This window comes from Lineus longissimus, chromosome 8, assembly GCF_910592395.1.
Source record: "Lineus longissimus chromosome 8, tnLinLong1.2, whole genome shotgun sequence".
NCBI classification, from domain to species: domain Eukaryota; kingdom Metazoa; phylum Nemertea; class Pilidiophora; order Heteronemertea; family Lineidae; genus Lineus; species Lineus longissimus.
Window position 1 is genome coordinate 657,135 of NC_088315.1, and position 19,110 is coordinate 676,244.

Here is a 19,110-nt window from a genome sequence, read left to right on the forward strand (position 1 = left end):
ATATGGAAGTGCAACGAAAAGTACAGCAACATTGCAAAGCTCAAACGTGGTAAGTTTGCTTTATTTAGACCAGGAATACTTGCAAGTTGATACATAGGCGCATCAGAATTTTACGAGAAGCTTGTATGGCTCAGAACATGAAAACGTTGGTAAACCCCCTCGAGCCCGTAAAAAAGGTCACGTCATGCCAAATACATCAAATTTCTCTGTGGTGTTGACTCTCTCGATAAGTTGGGCAAACGTAATTGGCTTACACAAACTACATTGTTATTACGAGCACATATTGAATGCAAATATACTTTTCTAAATATAATCTCCTGTGCAATGAAACCCGTCATCGCTCGCTTGTTGAAATAACGTTCAAGTCTTTGTCACGTACACTTCTAAACAAGGAAGTTTATTTCAAAATATTTCAATGTATTTTGAACCCGTTATGCCTGACACGATATCCATGCTGGTCATGTTCTACCCTTTGTCTTCGTTTTACTTCATAAGGGTTACCTAATCACTATTCCACCTAACACCTGACCGGCTGCAAACACGAGCAACCTGCCAACGTTACAACAAATCAGCTAATTTTCAAAACGCCAAACCACGATACAAACTGTCCTGAATAAACACCAAAAACTGCAACAAATCTCGCTTTGTTTTGATTGCGATTTTGTGACTTTACGACGATAGAACGCGAGATGGTCACCAGACGCCGGACACACATGGACTAACTCAGAATAATCATCAAACCAGGGCGGTGTGGAAGTTTGGAATGTCCTCGGATAGAATGTCCGGGGAACAAAGAATTCTATTTTGCGCTTTAATCTCTGAGGTATCGACTGTCATGGCCTCTCTGGAACTATATTCATGTACCATAATCCGTCATACCGAACTTCCAGCGGTATTGCCTCCGTTACCTCCGCCCATATTCGACGCGCGGTGTCTATAAAGCTTAGCAATGTCAGTACATTGAGGCTCAATATGTTATCATTGTGGATCAATCCGTTTGATTTTGCCATGTCGGCGTTGGGCCCATGACATTTGTTATTTTGGCATTTCATTATTGGTAACTTTGACATGTTTTAGAGTCGTTTGCACCAGAAAGCTTTGTACGACAGTCATTACAGGAATTCTTGACAGATAGGTCTAGGCTCTTCGAGGGTATGTTAGCCGATAAAGGCAGGCCAATTCAGGGGACAGGGACATGTCCAGCACAACAACCACGTTGAGACAATGTCAATCAAACTCCATTATCATACCATTTCCTTCTATTTTTCTTTTAAAACATGTCAGTCATCTTCACAAGATCAAACAGGCCTACTTTCCCATAAGCCTTCCTCGAGGCGGGGTCGCAAGTTCACTATATTTGGCAGCAATCACATAAATATCGATGCTCTTTTATGGAAATCCATTAAGCGATTTTAGACTTTTGATGATTTTGACAAGCTGGTTAGCATTTCTGGAACATTTTAATGTGCTTTGTGTGTACCAATTTAGTCAGGAGAATAATGCTTTGATACGCTTACGTTTATCTGAAAGTTTCAAATGAGAGATACACCTGCAAGTACCGAGAGGTTTCTGTGACAAAACACAAATAATTAACATATCAAATGCATTTTACTTTGTTTCTTGAACAGGGACGTGGTAACATGTACCAGTTTATGATATATTCATGTGTTTTACGATGAATCAGATAGAATTGCGAGATTTTTGTACAATCATCTTCGAGGGCGCTGAGTGTTGTTGACTTACTTTCTTGTCGATAAAGTGGACCTCCTCTGATTTCAAGATGGCCGCCAAAGGTCAGGTGGCACCACTGTTGAAGTTCTGTCAGGACTCTTCGAAGATCTTTCAGTCTCGCACACAGTGACTCGAAGAACTTTCAAAAGATATGAGACTGACACAAGATGGCAAGGCACAGAAGTTCTTCTTTTCCTTGCACCAGCCGATTTTGATAATCACCTACATTTTCTTCCAAGTTTCAGCTCAAGAATTAAACCGGTTGTCTTTCAGCAATAGTTTTTTAACCCCGAGCTTAGTTGATGTATTGTTTGCAACAAATTCATGTCTTATCTTACATTGTATCTTTCAGAGCAAAAGATGAACGACCCGGATGAAGCAGAGATCCCAGTCTGGATCAACGGGTCAGAAAAGCTCATGACCGGTCTGACCAAACGGACCACGTGCGATGACGTCATCTACTCATTGTTGATGAGCCAAGGGATATCAAATGGTGACGTGGAAACGTATAATTACATGATCATCGAAAGATGGCGGAAGATGGAACGCGATCTTCAGGGCAGAGCGAAAATCGTAAAGGTCTGGAAAGCCTGGGGCTCAGAGAGAAAGAATGTGAACTTTGTTGTGCGAAAGTTGGAGATTCCTGCAGCTGCGATGATTCGGTCGCGGCGGACGCGGAAACCGCATCGACGACAACGGGATGTAAATTCTGAGTTCTATGATCCGGAGAAAGTTCGCGCCGAGAAAATGCGGGTGCAGAATATTGAGGATCTGGTGCATTTGGTACGGGAGCAGCAGAGACGAATGCATGAACAATCAGGACGGATAAACGAGACTGACTTAGAAATTGATCAGTTTGAAACGAAAGTGCATCTTCAGCGGATAAGTAAAAGGGGACAGAATTACGTTCAGGATTCGTATCTCAGTTTGCATAGTCTCAGTGACGATAGTAGTCATGGCAGCGGGTTAGAAGATGCCTTACCAAACAGTATACACGAATGTGAACTGGAAATGTATTTAAAGATCTGTGATAATATTCTCCAACTAGAGGAGAAAATAACATTGGAGAAAAATAAACTTGAGGATCTGCAGTTTCAGGTTGAGGAAATCAGTAACTGTGGTTCCGAACCTGACCTTGACATGGGTCAGTCAGGGGTTAAGGTCTATTGTGCTAGGGATGAAAAAGTTGTTCGTGATAACTTGAAAATCTCCATGTCTCTCACGGATTATAACCACCAGGAGTTGCATAAACTGTCTCAGGGGATATCAGAATGCGACAATGCTCTCCGGCGGAAGCACGAGTACATGGAGCACCTGATGAAGGAACTGGAGGCCGCGGAAAGAGCTGAGTCATGTTTCCAAGGTCAAGGTCACGTTATGCAATATGGTGCCATCTACGCTGTTGGTAGCAGCGCGGGAAGTGACAGCAGCGAAATCTCGAACCACCATACCGACAATTCCATTGAACGTGTTCATGTGCCAACCGTGGGGTCATTTCGACCAGAGGACCGCTTTACAACGCGGATAAACTCTTGTAACAGTAGTGCTGATAGCAATGAAAGTAGTCCCCCAACAGGCCGGACAGTGCGTTTCAGTGACAGTAGTTCTACCAGTGACGACAGAGGGTATTTCTCTCCGGTGCTTGAAACGTGTTCGGAATATCCCGACACTCATTTCCCGAGACCTCTGAAGTCGATTCTCAAAAATACTGCCTATTCCTTTTCGTGTAATGACCTGCATTCTGTTGCCAAGCACGGCTACGATGACAATGATTCAAATTCTGACACTGGTCTCAGTTCACTTCATAGCGACGAAGCCATGCCAATCTTAGAAACACTAGTATGACCTGAGATGCGTTTCTTGTATAAATCTTTGTTATATTGCATACTGTGTATGCAGCAGGGATATGTACTAAGAAGAATGGTATTTGGTGCGACACAAACACTTCTCATCCAACTTCAGATTGTCTTCGAAAGAAAGGAGACACTTATTTCTTAATCTCATCTTGGAGGTCAAAATGTTGGTTTTTTTTCACTCTGTGATTATACTGTCAACAATTTGTGGCGATACGGTCCTATTGCTTTCCAAAGTAGGCCGACTCATTTTCAGCGTGCGTTTCTTGGCAGGGTTTAGTGACCACTCTTCGTGACCAAGTTACGTCGGAACATAACTTTACCAGTGAAGCGAATTCACTTGGGGTTTAATCAGCCCAATCAAACAAGTCGATTAGGACATGCAGTTTACCGGTCTTGATGCCAATAGTCAAAGAGTGCCTGATGGGTTTTGGCCATTATCATTAGCCCATTAAGCCAAACGAGCTTACAAAATTAGATTGTTTGGCCAAGCACTCCGCTTATTATCTTCCCTAACTTACACATTCACCAATCAAACTCTGGGTAACATTCAGACGGTGAACAAGTTGAGTCATTTGTCTTCGGTTGGTTTGTCATCTTGGCGAATATAGAAAACTGCATGTATCCGTATGGTAATTGTGAATCTTTTCTTGAATAATTTATTAATACCAGACGACTATATGAGGGGATAGAAACTACTTTAACCATTCTATCTATTAAGCTTACCTGAGTGTGAAATACCCGTTAGTACCTGATAGTCTCACAGGGGGCAGCCTTGTTTTTATGCAAATGTCTATGCTAATCCAACTCATACAAGAATCTATGACATTTCTAAAACGCTATTTCCAGTATAACGTGTACAAACATTGCAATATCCCTTGTACATTCTTCTTCTTGATGAATAAACTTATTCATTGTATTTATATGATATAATATAAACATGACATTTCGTCCTCTTTATTTCTTCCTGGATTCCTGCAAACTCCCTTTGACCACATCATGAGCTTGTTGGCTTCAACAGAAATGCCAATTTACTAAAAAGTGTAAAGAAGTGCGCAGAATCGAAATTCCACTTCCAACTACCTCCAATAATAGCAAGTTGATAGCCACGAGAGCGCACACCGAAGATTTAAATAGATATATAACTTTTTCTCGACTTAGTACCCAAACATACATGTGTTTATCCCTGTTGATCTAGATGAGGTACAATATGAAGGTTAACTTCGGCCTTGACCACTAAAATACTGCATTGCTATGAAGGTTGTTATAGCAACTGCATGAGCCAGTAAAAGAACGTTACTTTAATCGATCATAACAGGCGTCAGATTCAAAGATATGCATTGTCTCTCCTTTCAAAGTATTTCCTAAAAAACACGATCACAAAAGCTGCTTATCACTACCGCACTTTAAGTTGTTGCTTTCGTAAAGAAGTTACCATAGACTGGCTGTCTAGATGCTGATTGAATTAGGGACTGCAGCCGGATCCAATATATCGTATGTGAATTTCCTCTCCTTGTTTCTCTTGCCAATAACTCGGCTTGCCTTGACCAGGTCCTCCATCAGCCTGAAGTTAAAAGGAATGATGATAAGCATTATAATGTGTCTATCGAGTGAAAACTTTCCAAATTGATTGCTATAATAGAAGTAAGATCAGTAAACATATCAGTGCCTCAATAGCCAGCACTCATCGATAACCTTACACTTACATTGTACACTTCAATAGCCAGCACTCACCGATAACCTTACACTTACATTGTACACTTCAATAGCCAGCACTCACCGATAACCTTACACTTACATTGTACACTTCAATAGCCAGCACTCACCGATAACCTTACACTTACATTGTACACTTCAATAGCCAGCACTCACCGATAACCTTACACTTACATTGTACACTTCAATAGCCAGCACTCACCGATAACCTTACACTTACATTGTACACTTCAATAGCCAGCACTCACCGATAACCTTACACTTACATTGTACACTTCAATAGCCAGCACTCACCGATAACCTTACACTTACATTGTACCTTTCCACGCAGAACGAATAATCTAATTGTTGATTTTGAAGAAAAAGAAAACGAAGGAAAAGACGAAACCCTCCTTAGAATACACGTCGACATGTCAACCCTGAACAAATGGCACCGCATGCTTTGTCTCCTTCTCCATGTAGTCTCCCTTCCGCTTGTTCACCTGCACAATCTATTAGCATCCCTCTTGCCGAATCGCTGCCTCGACCCATTTCAAACTAATTTGACCAGCGATAGGACACCTAGTGGTCGACAGGGAGCTACACTTGCTATTGTATGGTCGGGTCATTATATGCAGAGATGCAACAAGCAAATCACGTTAGACCAACAGTTATTAGAAATGATCTGCCGACAATCTAGTGGCAACTCTCGATAGTGGATCGCCACATGAAGTACAACAGTTATACATTGAAGGAAATAAAAATCATCCTCTTACTCGACATTGACTGCCTGGGCCCTGATGTCGTACAAATACTTGACTTCAAAGTCTCCAAGAGACTTGGTCCCCTTCAAACTCAGGGTCTTGGTGATGGCGATGACTCCAAGGGTGTCGTTCTTGGATGGAAGTGCTTTGACAACGTCCTCAGGCGTTCTGGGCACCTGAAATCATGAAGCAACACTGATGGTATTCTTATTTTCTCATTATTTTACTCTCACTCTCTCTATCATGAACTAGTATACTGCTGGTACATGTATTGGCCTGGACGTAGTGTTTTATCCTATTGTAAAAGTTGCTTTTTCAGAAGATGAGAAACTGAATCGCCCTGTACTGTACCTTATCCGTGGGTGGATCAGTCACCAGATGCATTGGGAAGTTCGGCGTGAACGCGTAGTCGTCGTACTGTGAGAAGTTAGCCGCCGCATGTTTCACGCTGCACATGAAGATGGTGCAGGTCAAGGTCTCGATCAGGTCTTCTCTCTTCTCGAACTTGCCTTCTCCCGGGACTCCTTTCAGCCCAATGCCGCCATCCTCGAAGGAAAGAGAGAGCTCTTTGGCCCACTGCTGCAGCTCTGAGTCCTCTTGCATCTGCTTTTCGTCCTCTGAAGTAGACAGCATTGCGTAAGAACAAACCTTTGATTGAGGCAGCATAGATGGTGGAGGCAAAGTTTGATTGCCTCATAGTGCTAAAATACAAACATACGTTTATCATCAATGTCTGATCAAAAGCATCTTTGATGATCTAGCCAATGCGGGCTGAGTCTTGTGGCATGCAGTCTTTACAAGAATGAACCTGTAATAAGTGCCTTACCGTAGTAGATTGCTAGAGTGTTTTTCACATATTTCTTGAGGGCATTCCAAGTCAACATGGCATCGTCTCTGTAGGGGTAGAAGGGCAATGCCTCTGCGTCGTCAACCTGTCACAGGGAAACAAAGAGGTATTAAGCCTCGTCCGTTCTTCCCATGGTCCTTTTTCAAACTGATTGTGCCACCAACCATACCGCGGAGACGCTATGTCTGCGATTGGTCAATATATCACCACGTGACAACTTAACGCATGTCATTCGCTCCATTCCGCAAGCAAAACCGTTTGTAGCCCATTAAAATAGGCTCCGATCCGTTGTAGAGGGATGGGCTTGTTGATCGAGACCTTTCGGGCTACTTCTCGGGTATTGACCAACCGGAAAACCTGTAAACTCGGAGGGCCACGAGTTTCTACTCAGGTACTGACCGATCATACGTTCTGTAAGCTCGAAAAGCCCATGGCTCCCCTAGTTTTACGGAGTACTTCGCTTCTACGATGGGGCAAATTCTGTCTGTGCCGAACAGGCATTGTAAGCGTGCTCAGATTTTCTAATATCTTGAGGGAAAGTCGAACGGTATTTGGCAAACGAGTTTGGTGCTATGATACCTACCCCTCGCTCCTTCAGGTCGTTAATCAGATGTCCTTCTACGTTCAGCCTGAAATCCCCTTGTCTGAAAATGAAGGAACGTTGTTTCTAAGCGGACCAGATCTCTGGTGGTTATCGTTGGATAAGAGGTGCATAATTCTGTACAAGTAAGGCACATCGGCCGAGATAGACAAAATGGTTCCGATAGGCTGATATTGGCTTGGAAGACAAACTCTTATGCCTGGTTAATTATTCATGGTAAGATTTATACAACCACCTACTTCTTTTCAAGAAGTTTGAAGAATCCCGGGATCCCGATGGCCATCAAATTGTCGATCGGTCCACCCACGGCAAGGAGAAAGTTCAACGCACGGCTGGAAGAATGAATGAAACAATGAAATAGTGAAGCAGGCATCGGAGTTTGTCAGTGTCAGCGTTTGAGAAAAGGGGAAGGGTAAGGCTTCGCTCACACCGGCACACTCAGTTCAGAAAATGACTTCTATACGAACAAGTCCTTGGTTTAGAATTCAGAGTCTTTGTCGCTCTCTAAAGTAAATACGGAGATTAGACGAGTCATGATCAGTGAACCTCTGAGAAGATGTTTTTTTGTGTCATATTAGTTCATCGTATATTTGTGACTTACTAATTGATGGCCATTATGTACAGGAAGTGTGGAGCAAGTATTTTGAAGACTGGATGAGACGGGGAGAGGTTTCTGTGTGTGCAGACGGCGATGCCTTCAGCCTTCAGATGGGTATACGCTGAAATAGAAAGGAAAAATAAGGAATGCTACAGGGGCTCTCTTGTGATCACTAGGTAACTTACTGTGCACAGTTGAGGTACTGGTTTCTGGTTTGTCTCAGTGATAACTGTAGCGTGAACAATGTCAATGCACTGTACGATAGTATAGAGGCACATATCGTCTACTTTAGGCACCTTATCTAGAACACTGCTGGCAGCGTGTGGTTTCCCTTGAAAGAGAACTGCCTCACCTACCTAGATGTGTCAGAGATTGATGAAGGCCACTGTCTCCAACGTTGTACCAGATTTTGACCAGCTGCCATAGGTTGGGGTCGTCACTGGGTAGGAAAACCTGAAAGATGCATTGCCAGGGGTCATTTGAAAGCAAGTCCTGGTTCCGGCTTGGCAGTGTCACGTGGTTTGCTAAAGAAAGACACCTTGTAAGATGTTACCGAGTCATCTTCTCCTCCTCTCGGATGCAAGAGAACACCGCATGTTGCGCTGTTTGAGTTTTCTGTGCCATGTGCAGGCTTTTCGTAACCTTAGACAATTTATCTCGATTTATAACAATATTCTATAACATTGAACACCTGAGTTGGATCCTTTCGTTCCAGAACTTACTGGGTTTCCCTCTCCCTTCTCTTGGAAGAGTTGAATGGCGATAGGCATGATGTCCCCAGCCTTGTTCACGTAGAAGAGGCCAATCGGCTGGGTGACCTGAAATATGACCAAAGGAAAGTGAAGAGCGTTTCTTCGTGGTTGTTCATGTACACAGTGCAATCACAAATATATAAACCGCGTGTAGGAACATGAAAGTCTGCATCATTGAGTGTTGGTTACTGTTCTTATCGACGACTGGTGTCTCTGCACTGAGCCTGATGACTAGACATAATAAGCTTTTCTCGCGTGTCTAGCATCACCAATAATTTACCTTGCCGCGAAGACCATCTATTCCAACCATAACCTTCAGGTCGCAAATGTAAATTTTCTTGGCTTCCATTGCGGCTGACAGCTTCATGCCCTCTAAGAATGGTTCCACCATCTCGTCGGTCACACCGAAGCTGAGAAGAAATAGAAATCAGATTTTTAAACGCACTCATGTTGATAAAAACGGGGGTTACGATTGTGAAAAAGGGTATGGGTTGGTTAAAAAGTATTGATGGGGGAAAGTAAACTGTTGAAATGTTACGGAGGGTAAGAGCGGAATTTTAGGAAAGGTAGGCGTACTGCAGCCGGTTTATTTGATGCTGGTGAATTTTATGCTGTTGATCAACAAATGCCTTGCCATAGTGAAGGCTTACTCAGTACACTTTATAATGGGTAACTGATGATATGCATTACATCCTTCATGATAGTCCACATACATCGCTAACCTTCAATGACCTATTTTCATGGACGCCATGCAGCTGTGCGGACAATAAAACACATATGTTGGCATGATATTTGGGCTTCCACTAGTGGATGCAAACCATGAACAACTAAATGATACTCAGAAATTATATATTCATCATTTATGCATTGTGGGTGTTTAGCGCAGGCCAGAACTTGATGCATCAGTTCGCCGGGTGCATTTCCTGCATTTTGGATAATTCCGACTTAATCGACATTGGTTTGCTGTCGCAACCTTCTGCTTTATCACATACCCTATGTGCACTGATCCGGCAGACAAAACATCGGAAAAACAAAAAATACCCCCGAAAACTTCACCAAAATTAAGGACAGTGTACCAAAGACCGGTTTTTATAAGATAATGATTAATGGTTTGGCAAAGAACTTTCGCAACCTGGAAAATGAAACTCTCGAACTTCTGAAACTTTCTGATCGATATACGCAACGCAAAATCTGTTAAATAAGTATTTGAGAAATCCTTCACCTATTTTGACATTGAACATCTGATATTGAACAAAGGCTCAGTTGTTGACGTGGTTTATATTTCGATTTCAAGCTGTGGCGACTTATGTTTTGTTCAAAAGGGGCTGAATTGATGGAGAGGCTCGTATGACACTTGTTACTAATATCGATTGGGTTTACACGGGTTTCGAACAAGGGCCAAGCAACAAGTTATTGATCTAATGCAAAATACAGCATTCGGCAGTATACTCGCATGGGCTTGCCTGTCAAGTGTTAAACGTTTCGTAAATTCAAATCGTCTGACCAAAAACCCCAATGGCTAGTCCGTGGGTTGACCTAAGTTGGGCTATGGCTTCTGACAACTCATACTAAATGTGTCAGGCTCATACATGCAAATTCTGTTTTAGACTTACTTGTCTGGTATGGCGGTGCATAACTTGATAATGACAGGGTTGCAACTCATGACTCTCTGAGCGCCGAACCAGGCGTCTTCGCTCCAATGTTCCATCGACTAGAGAGACGAAGAATGTCAGCTAGTTGTGAGGTTTAGATACTGAACGAGGGCGTTAAACTTAACATGGAATGAGGTCATCAGAAAATGACATCTCGCGTGAAGAATCCCCCCCCCCCATCACGAAGGAACTTAGCTTGAGTATCAGAATGAAAAGCGCAGACAGCCACATTCACAGCAACATCAGTAGGTAAGACCGCATCCTATGTGGCTCATGGTTTAACGAGACTCTGCCTTCACATTTTTGGCTATATGGAGGTGGGCCAACGATTATAAAGTGTGCTCATCTAACTACATGTATTTGGGGATTAGACTGCGCGTTTCATTTTTATCACTCCAAGTAGAAAAGGTTTCTCTAAGTGCCTTGCTCAAGGACCCGCTCTATCATGTATGTCCCTTTTACCTTTGGCCTGTCAATATGCTCGAGCCTCCCATAGATCTCCTTCAGTTCTTTGATGGATTCGAAATTCCCTCCGCCAGAGAGTAACTTCGTGATCAACAGAGAGCCCTTGACGTTATCCTGCAGTTCCGTTAAATCATTCTGAAATCAAACCATGCACTGATCTGAGTAACCTTCGTTGTGATCTGAATAGTTCATATATGATGGATTGTAGGAAAAGAGAAGTCGGCAGTGGATTGTGAGCTGAGACAAGTCTGAGGCGGATTGTGACTAAAGACAAGTCTGGGACGAAGACAAGTCTGAGGCGGATTGTGACTAAAGACAAGTCTGGGACGAAGACAAGTCTGAGGCGGATTGTGACTTAAGACAAGTCTGCTGATTCTGACGAAAGACTGGTCTGAGACGGATTCTGACTAAAGACAAGTCCTCAGGCGGATTGTGACTTACGACAGGTCTGAGGCGGATTGTGACTAACGACAGGTCTGAGGCGGATTGTGACTTAAGACAAGTCCTCAGCCGGATTGTGACTAATGATAGGTCTGAGGCGCATTGTGACTAAAGACAAGTCAGAGCCTTACCTTGTACTCGGCGGAGAACTCTTCATCTTGGGGGAAGTTCTTGACCTTAAATATCGGAAGAGAAGTTGTGGTATGATATGGACGAAGCTATGGAATGCATAACATTAGAGAGGCAACGATGACCTACGATAGCAACAACGTAAATGCTTCTGAACAACATAGCACTACACCAACAACAGTATGATAACGTTGTGTGGAACGAGGCTAGGGAACATAACGACACAGCTGCGACAGGTTTAACGTTACTGTGAGGTAAAGTGGAACTCTTTTAGCTACGTGGAGTAAGGCCTACGTTTACTTTTCTGGCTCACCTTGACGGGTAGTCCCTCCCCTGCTCTACCGTACTCATACACATTCTTCTTTGCCTCCAACTCAGCGTCCCGCAACTCCTTGTACTTGTCAAACTGCGGCAGCACGGCGTCGAGACGCTGAATAAACAGCGGACACTTGGCCTCAACCCAGCGGTGAACAGGGAAGATGTAGTTACCCTTCGTCCTGTTGTCCAGAACCTCAATGACATCAACAAACCAATTGGCGTTCGTGATGCCAGAGGTATCGCGATTGAGTTCAATCCTGGCAATTGGACCCAGCGAGAGCTCGTGGTTACGTATCCGGAACTCATCAACATGGCCGCGCTCGAAGTCGTCCCGCATGGGGACGTCTAGCTTCATCAGCGGGCTGCTCTCCCCCTCGTCATCATATAACCGGATTGAGACGTGAGCGTCCGTCCCGGCGTTTTTCTTGTCTCCGGTCTTGATTCTAATGATATAGGTAGACTGCCAGGCGAGCGGGACCCGTCCGGTGTCCAAACACTTATTGATGGCGTTACCCATACCTTAAACCTGTATCTCATAGAGAAATAATAACAGCCTATTAGCAATTACTGTGTTTCAACACAATGTTTGAGCTACAGTTTTGCAAAACCGGTGTAACATTTTGGGTTGTTCCCCATATTTTAGTGTCCATAGAGTAGACCGCTAGAGAAAGTAGACACCAAGAAGTTTACAGGTCACTGACCAAAACAAGTAAGGGCGTGGCGTTTGTTTTGAAGCTATAAAGCTCTGGTTCTCAAACCTTATCAACTGAGTATACTGTCACTTCGTTGGGAAGACATAATTCGATTTGTGGAATTGGAAATATCAGACCAAAACTTACTTACGGGTATACAGAAAATGTTGACCCTGGATTTGTGCTCGTGTTGAAATCTGTCGCGGTCGTTTATTCCGAAGTTCTGGGCCCGAAATCAAAGTCAGTCATCAAAAAAGCACCTTCTTTTGCCTTATCCTGGATGCAGAGTGAGAGTTTTTGTACAGTTCGAGAAATTCCTCTTCAGTGCAACAATGAAGAATCAATATTTGGTAGATATTATTTCAATATCGTATCACCGAGCGGATGTTCCGTCATTTGAGTTTGCATATCATTGAAAATAATGAATGCTATCAATGGGTGATTTACATATGTCATACATTTATAATAAGTTGCAGAGCATTATACTCTAAATAGACAGATGTTTCATATAAACTGTGGCCGTCGTGTGGGTGTTGAGGATGGTCTAGGAGGTAGAATAGTACCAGCACATCAGTCCTACCCATATCATCATCAAGCTCTTGTCTTTTAAACCCAAGCCACTCGAGCCATTGCTTTTTGACTCGGCTGTCCATTGTGTGGGGATTCGGACAGTGTCAGCGAATCACTGTCCGCTATGGTTACCGAAGCGGCTAGCAGACGACAGCAAATTGTCCTAAAAAGGTAGATAATGCAGTGTTTTTGTGGCTCTATGCCAAAATAATGGCACAATTTGCGCTTATTTCTACCATAATGGCCCGAGTTGTGGAGATTATTGAACGAGCCATGTTGTGCAGCATGTCACCTCCTATGCAAGTCTCTACCTCCTCTATGACGTCCATGTCCAATGTCACCTCCTATGCAAGTCCCTGTCTCAATGTCACCTCCTATGCAAGTCCATGTCAAATATCACCTCCTATGCAAGTCCCTGTCTCAATGTCACCTCCTATGCAAGTCCCTGTCTCAATGTCACCACCTATGCAAGTCCCTGTCTCAATGTCACCTCCTATGCAAGTCCCTGTCTCAATGTCACCTGCTATGCAAGTCCCTGTCTCAATGTCACCTCCTATGCAAGTCCTGTCTCAATGTCACCTCCTATGCAAGTCCTGTCTCAATGTCACCTCCTATGCAAGTCCTGTCTCAATGTCACCTCCTATGCAAGTCCTGTCCCAATGTCACCACCTATGCAAGTCCCTGTCTCAATGTCACCTCCTATGCAAGTCCTGTCTCAATGTCACCTCCTATGCAAGTCCCTGTCAAATGCCACCTCCTATGCAAGTACCTGTCCCTCGAGCTACTTTGCCAAGCACTGACATATATAATAAACCCTGTGCCCACCCACTGTGACACAAGTTTTTTGACAGTGTAATCCACCTTCGATAAACAATTTGCAGCAAGAGTAAAATGACACGATCTGATTAGAGAATGGAAGAGGATGATAATGAACAAGAGTAAAACTATCAGTTTCAATCAGAAAATAACGATTTAATACTCGGATATAGAACAACAGATGGTATTACCAGAAGGTTTTACCAACTCATGCAATCACCAGAACGGTTGATCTTACATTGCTGGCTCAATTTGTCCACTACAGTCTACTATACTTCTTATTAGTTGCACAATTGCATTCAAAGCATTACTGATGGAATACTCTTTGAGGATCAACAAGAAAAAGACCACTAAACTCCTTTCAAACACCTGTTTCAACCATGTAAATCAATGTACTTAAATATGCAAATAGATTACATTATGATTATGCTCTTTCAGTGATCACTGTTTTCAATGGCTTTTCAACATAAATACAATTCCCATACTGCATTGCAGCAGTGTCATCTCTTCTTTGAAAAGTTTGTAACTTGATAAGTGCAGACTATGATCTCATCAGTAAATCTGTCTTAAGTCTTTTTCAGCCGTGCCAAATCGCGGGTCTATGGTTGTTGTGATTGTGTGCCTTTAGAGTTGTGAAATCTCGTGGAAGTATGCGGCAAGCAGCTTGGTCTGAAATATAAACCGAAGCTAATTAATGAAATAATTCGACTATGAAAAATTTACCTTTTTTTAAATCAAGAGTAGGCTTCAGGGTGTTCGTTTCAACAAAAATGTCCGTCTCAAAAAGTACATTGTAGTCAGCCATTCATCCCACCAGATGGCAGCACAGAGGGCGACTTAATGATCATTACAACAGCTGTGACCAAGTCTCTACAGAGGCACTCTTAGGCATACAAAATGTAACGCAATGCACCCTCGAGTTTGACCAATCCCACCACCACACAATGTGGATCAGATCAGTCACAGTACTTCCACTCTATTGCTCTACATTATAGAGCTTTCCAGTATTCCATAGGAAGCCTACGCACTGGGCAGGAGGTGACCAGAGCAGAAGAGACTGAGTAGTCACTTTTTGGCTTCAATGTATTTGAAGTGTTGAGCCAGTATGTACATACCCCCTTGATGTAGTTATTCCTAGCAAACTTTTCATTCTGTGAATGTGCTCCATCATCAGACTGGCCCATCGGTAGCAGCATGACGTTCTTCCCGGTCGCCTCCTGGAGGGTGAGAGTGACAGGGATGCTGCCACCCTCTCGGGTTAGGTCAGGATCAACACCAAACACGGTCTTGACGGCTCTCCTGCCGGCCAGGTAGTGAGGATGGTCAAAGTCGCTCACCCATGGTTTGCCTCCATGGCCCATCTCAACGCTAAAGGCATAAAGAGTAATTCAGAGAGATCCTCGGAGTTGTGAATAACTGTGTGCAAACACACATACTGCCAGTTTAGCCCCTACTTTGCTGATGATGTACTGGTTTAGCTCGGATGTGGAGAGTAAGCATCGAAACACTTCCTTCCCACCAGGTCAAACATCATTTCATGATGCCGTTTTTGTGGCACTTGGGATGTAATTAGCATGTAATTCCAGGCCTCCTCAAATTTCAATTCTTGCGTAATATTTACAGAGTATTCATAGCTTCTCATTTTCCAAACCTTTGGTTGGGCAGTCAGCATGATCATTCCTACTTACTGGAGTTTATTAGGGCTGCCTCTCTCCTTGAAGACTTTCTCCAGATGCTGCTTCACCAACCTCTCGATCTCAGCAGGATTCTGATCCGGGACAATTCGGACAGAGAATTTACCATTCACCTTCTTTGGAATGACTGTCTTAGCACCAACGTCACTGAATGCACCTTCAATACCTAGTAAAACAAAGGAGAATGGAACCATTGACAGACAATACTGTTTGTATGTGTATGACCTGGAAGAGCAAGGAGCAAGTCTGGAGAAGGCCTATGTCAAGTAAACATATGTGTTGCAAGCCAGGTGCTTTAAAGACTTGAGTCGCCGTATGAGGCTAAAGACAGATGCCCTATCATTCCCTCCATGAGGACCCCATGTACCGGTTCTCATAGTACATCAGACAATGAATCACAGTACCGGTATCAGGCATAAGGTTACCTGGATGATTCACAGATCTGCCAACCAGCAACAAGAGTAGCTAAATCCTCGGTAGTAAAGTAGCATACCTTGAGAGAGGAATAACACTGTGTTGAGCACCTGAACTTACCATGGAGAGAGAGGGATGGATAGCGCCACCTATGTTGTAGTACATGCTCCTTCTTATCATGGATGAGCTTTGGTACTTACCATGGAGAGAGAGGGATGGATAGCGCCACCTATGTTGTAGTACATGCTCCTTCTTATCATGGATGAGTTTTGGAGCACCAATATCCTTCCTGTAGTCCTCCTGAAAGTGAACGAGTGCTAGACTGATCAGTCATGAGAACAATGTGTACATTAGGAAAATATCATTTCTATTCTAAAGTCTAAGTCCCTGAAAGACCAAGACACTGGTCATAACAGTTCTTGGCCACAGTGGGCTCAACTCACCAAAAAATCTAAGAAATTTTTTGCTGGATTAAAGATACTTGACAAATTAATGGATTCAAACTCACCATGTCGAAGTCAATGACCTCATACAGCTTGGCCTCAGCTTCTGAGAGTTCCTTTACGGAGTCGTAAACACCAGGCACCAGGATCTTTCCTTTACTGTCCACCAGGCTACCCATGAGCGCAATCAGATCACCAAGTGCTTCATGGCTGAAATTATCACAGAACTAAGTTTAGCTCAATCTGAAATACGTGATTTTTAAAGCCCATTCGCCAGCAGTCCTGTCACATGGATGGAGAAGGACTTTGAATTGATAAGAAAAACAAGACCAGCTGCAGCCAGAATCCATGGCTACAGCAAATTTTTTACCCGAGACAATGAGGAGAACATCTCTTCTGAGGGTAAGGTATGACATTAGAGGCAAACGCAATGAAGAAGATAATGAGAAACAGCAGTGTGTGGGTATCGTCATGGGCCTCTGTTAACCATGTCGCTGATTTGGGAGTGCCTCACACACGCGACCAACTCAACCAAGGCTTCACTAGTCAAACTTACACAGTCCCACCAAACACTCCGGAGTGAAGGTCCATGGCGGCACATTCAACTTCGCAGAAGAAGTAGCAGATCCCCCTGAAAAAAGTAGACAATTGCTTGAGTTGACATCACAAAACATCCTTGGTCATCAAACAGAAAAGCGTTCCTTGGACGTTCTGTTGTATGCTTGCTCTTTGTCACCAGTGAGCATTGACACTCAAGAAACTAAAGACAAAAGCTCAAAGCAGCAAAGTATGTTAAACTTGACATACCTGAGGCCGTAGGTTATACAGGGCTTAGTCTTTCCCAGCCAGTAGTTGTCAGATATACACACATAATCAACATCCTACGAAAAAAGATAGATAAACATGAGTGTTTCAGTGCGGCAGCGGAGAGCATGAAATCAACCTTGCCTGGCTTCATTCCATATACTCGATACAGATCAGAGTTCAAATTCTCCAATTTACAACTTAATTGCCTTGAAGACAAAAGAACAAGAACAAAAAGGACTTACTTTTAGAAAGGTGTCTTTCCTGGCGAAGAGTAAGTCATCAAGTCCCTCGGAGCCATGCTCTTCCATGCCCTCGAAGCAGAACTTGATGTTGATTGGGATGTCTATGTTGAGCTTCTGGTGGGCTTCAATGCAGTTCAGCCAAGCGAGCACTGGACCCTACAAAGTAGGAGAAAACACATTGAGAGAACACGATAGTTCCGGCAATAAGTTTTGTCAACCTTTCAATTCAAATGAACGCAACCAATGTCTCTGTAAGCTAAAACTGAATGGAAATGACTTATTTCATCAATGACTAAACTTCGGTGTGCTTTTTTCTGGCAGTAGGCCTAGTCTCCTGTCGGGGAGTTGGCTGTCCTTGCATAGTTGACAGTGATTGACACATTAATTTCAAACCTTGTCATCTGTGGATCCTCTTCCGTACATCTTCCCATCTATTTCTGTCAAAACAAATGGTTCCGTGTCCCATCCATCTGACTTCTTAGCAGGTTGGACGTCGAGATGACCATAGATGCAGACGGTTTTCTTGCTGGGGTCATTGCCAAGCTGTCCCAGGATGACTGGGGGTAATGGAATCTTTGTTCCGTCGGGGAGATCTTGCATGCCAACATCACAGAGTTCCACACGTCCACCAAGGCTTTCAATTTGCTGGAAGAGTGGAAGAAAATGATATTAAAATAATGGAAAGACGATGGATGAAAGTTTTAATGGAGTACCCACTTAGCTCCGGCTTGCCAACAATAACCTACAGCTTAAAACAAGTGTCTTGAGCAACTGTAATTCATGAGTTTCAATAATTGCATTACAACACTAACAACTCTGCACTCTCCTCCATGTCCAATAACTCTTCACTGAACAGTACCTTAGCAACTTCCTTGACCTGCCTAACTATTTCTGGGCGTTTCTCTGGCCATGATGACACGCTCTGGATGGCAACTGCATCAGCTAGTCTCTGAACATAAAGATCTTGATTTCCCTCAATGTATCTGAAATTTAAGGGAAAACTTTTGTCTCATCAAGTAGGAGAATGCGGAGAGTGCTGGAAGTGGTCCCAGTTATGGTCATGATCATCATTAATGGTGACTGGTAGTGGTACAGAGTGGAGTGGGCAGTGGTCGTGGACGAGTGGTGCAGTGGCTTCCCACTTTCACTTTCCTTTTCATAAATTACTTTTGTGTTTTCTACCAAAACGCAAGTATGACATGTTAATTAACGGTCAAAATTAAAATATACGTACTCAAATATCTTTTTCAGGGTGGCATCAGCGTTAGCAGACATTTTGATCACAGTCTAATCAAGATTTGTAGGGGGCAGAAAGTGAAAATGAAGGCGGAAGTAAATGCCGGGCGAAGGTTTGGTACTGCGGACACACTCCTGCACGACGACTTATGAAAATTAATATGCATAGTTTTGTTCTATTTTGGGTATGATTGGAAGGTTTTTTCACATATTGACAATATCAAGTACTTCATCAGATTCTGAGAATTTAGCAAATAGTCAGTTGAAAGCTTTAAAGCACTCTCAAATGTTGATATATCTGATTTAATTGTTGGGTTTGGAAGATTATTTCGTTCTCTGCTAAACTTTGG

The 19,110-nt window shown here is 43.2% G+C and overlaps 3 protein-coding genes across 7 annotated transcripts in view; 1 reads left to right on the top strand and 2 right to left on the bottom strand.

Moving 5' to 3' along the window:
* Positions 1-4,237, top strand: part of LOC135492371 (ras association domain-containing protein 9-like) — a 28,728-nt gene extending 24,491 nt beyond the window's left edge. For all 5 annotated transcript variants that reach the window (XM_064778808.1, XM_064778810.1, XM_064778809.1 and 2 more), the window contains one exon: positions 2,084-4,237. In XM_064778808.1, the coding sequence (XP_064634878.1) occupies positions 2,084-3,576 (1,493 nt within the window). In that variant the 3' untranslated portion in view covers positions 3,577-4,237. The remainder of the gene's footprint in view (positions 1-2,083) is intronic.
* Positions 4,238-4,443: 206 nt separating this feature from the next.
* Positions 4,444-12,926, bottom strand: LOC135492370 (allene oxide synthase-lipoxygenase protein-like). Its single transcript, XM_064778807.1, has 15 exons — positions 12,690-12,926; positions 11,842-12,372; positions 11,531-11,575; positions 10,956-11,093; positions 10,455-10,552; positions 9,122-9,251; positions 8,812-8,907; positions 8,446-8,542; positions 8,093-8,210; positions 7,731-7,823; positions 7,474-7,534; positions 6,870-6,975; positions 6,395-6,660; positions 6,056-6,219; positions 4,444-5,148 (listed from the first exon to the last, which is right to left on the bottom strand). Exons 2-15 carry the CDS (start codon positions 12,361-12,363, stop codon positions 5,034-5,036), a joined length of 2,049 nt encoding a protein of 682 aa, XP_064634877.1. The 5' UTR covers positions 12,364-12,372; positions 12,690-12,926; the 3' UTR covers positions 4,444-5,033.
* A 1,133-nt stretch (positions 12,927-14,059) lies between these two features.
* Positions 14,060-19,068, bottom strand: LOC135492742 (cytosolic non-specific dipeptidase-like). Its single transcript, XM_064779367.1, has 11 exons — positions 18,759-19,068; positions 18,384-18,507; positions 17,918-18,169; positions 17,525-17,680; positions 17,283-17,356; positions 17,032-17,106; positions 16,541-16,685; positions 16,233-16,332; positions 15,613-15,784; positions 15,040-15,292; positions 14,060-14,593 (listed from the first exon to the last, which is right to left on the bottom strand). Exons 1-11 carry the CDS (start codon positions 18,797-18,799, stop codon positions 14,549-14,551), a joined length of 1,437 nt encoding a protein of 478 aa, XP_064635437.1. The 5' UTR covers positions 18,800-19,068; the 3' UTR covers positions 14,060-14,548.
* Between the last annotated feature and the right edge of the window lie 42 nt (positions 19,069-19,110).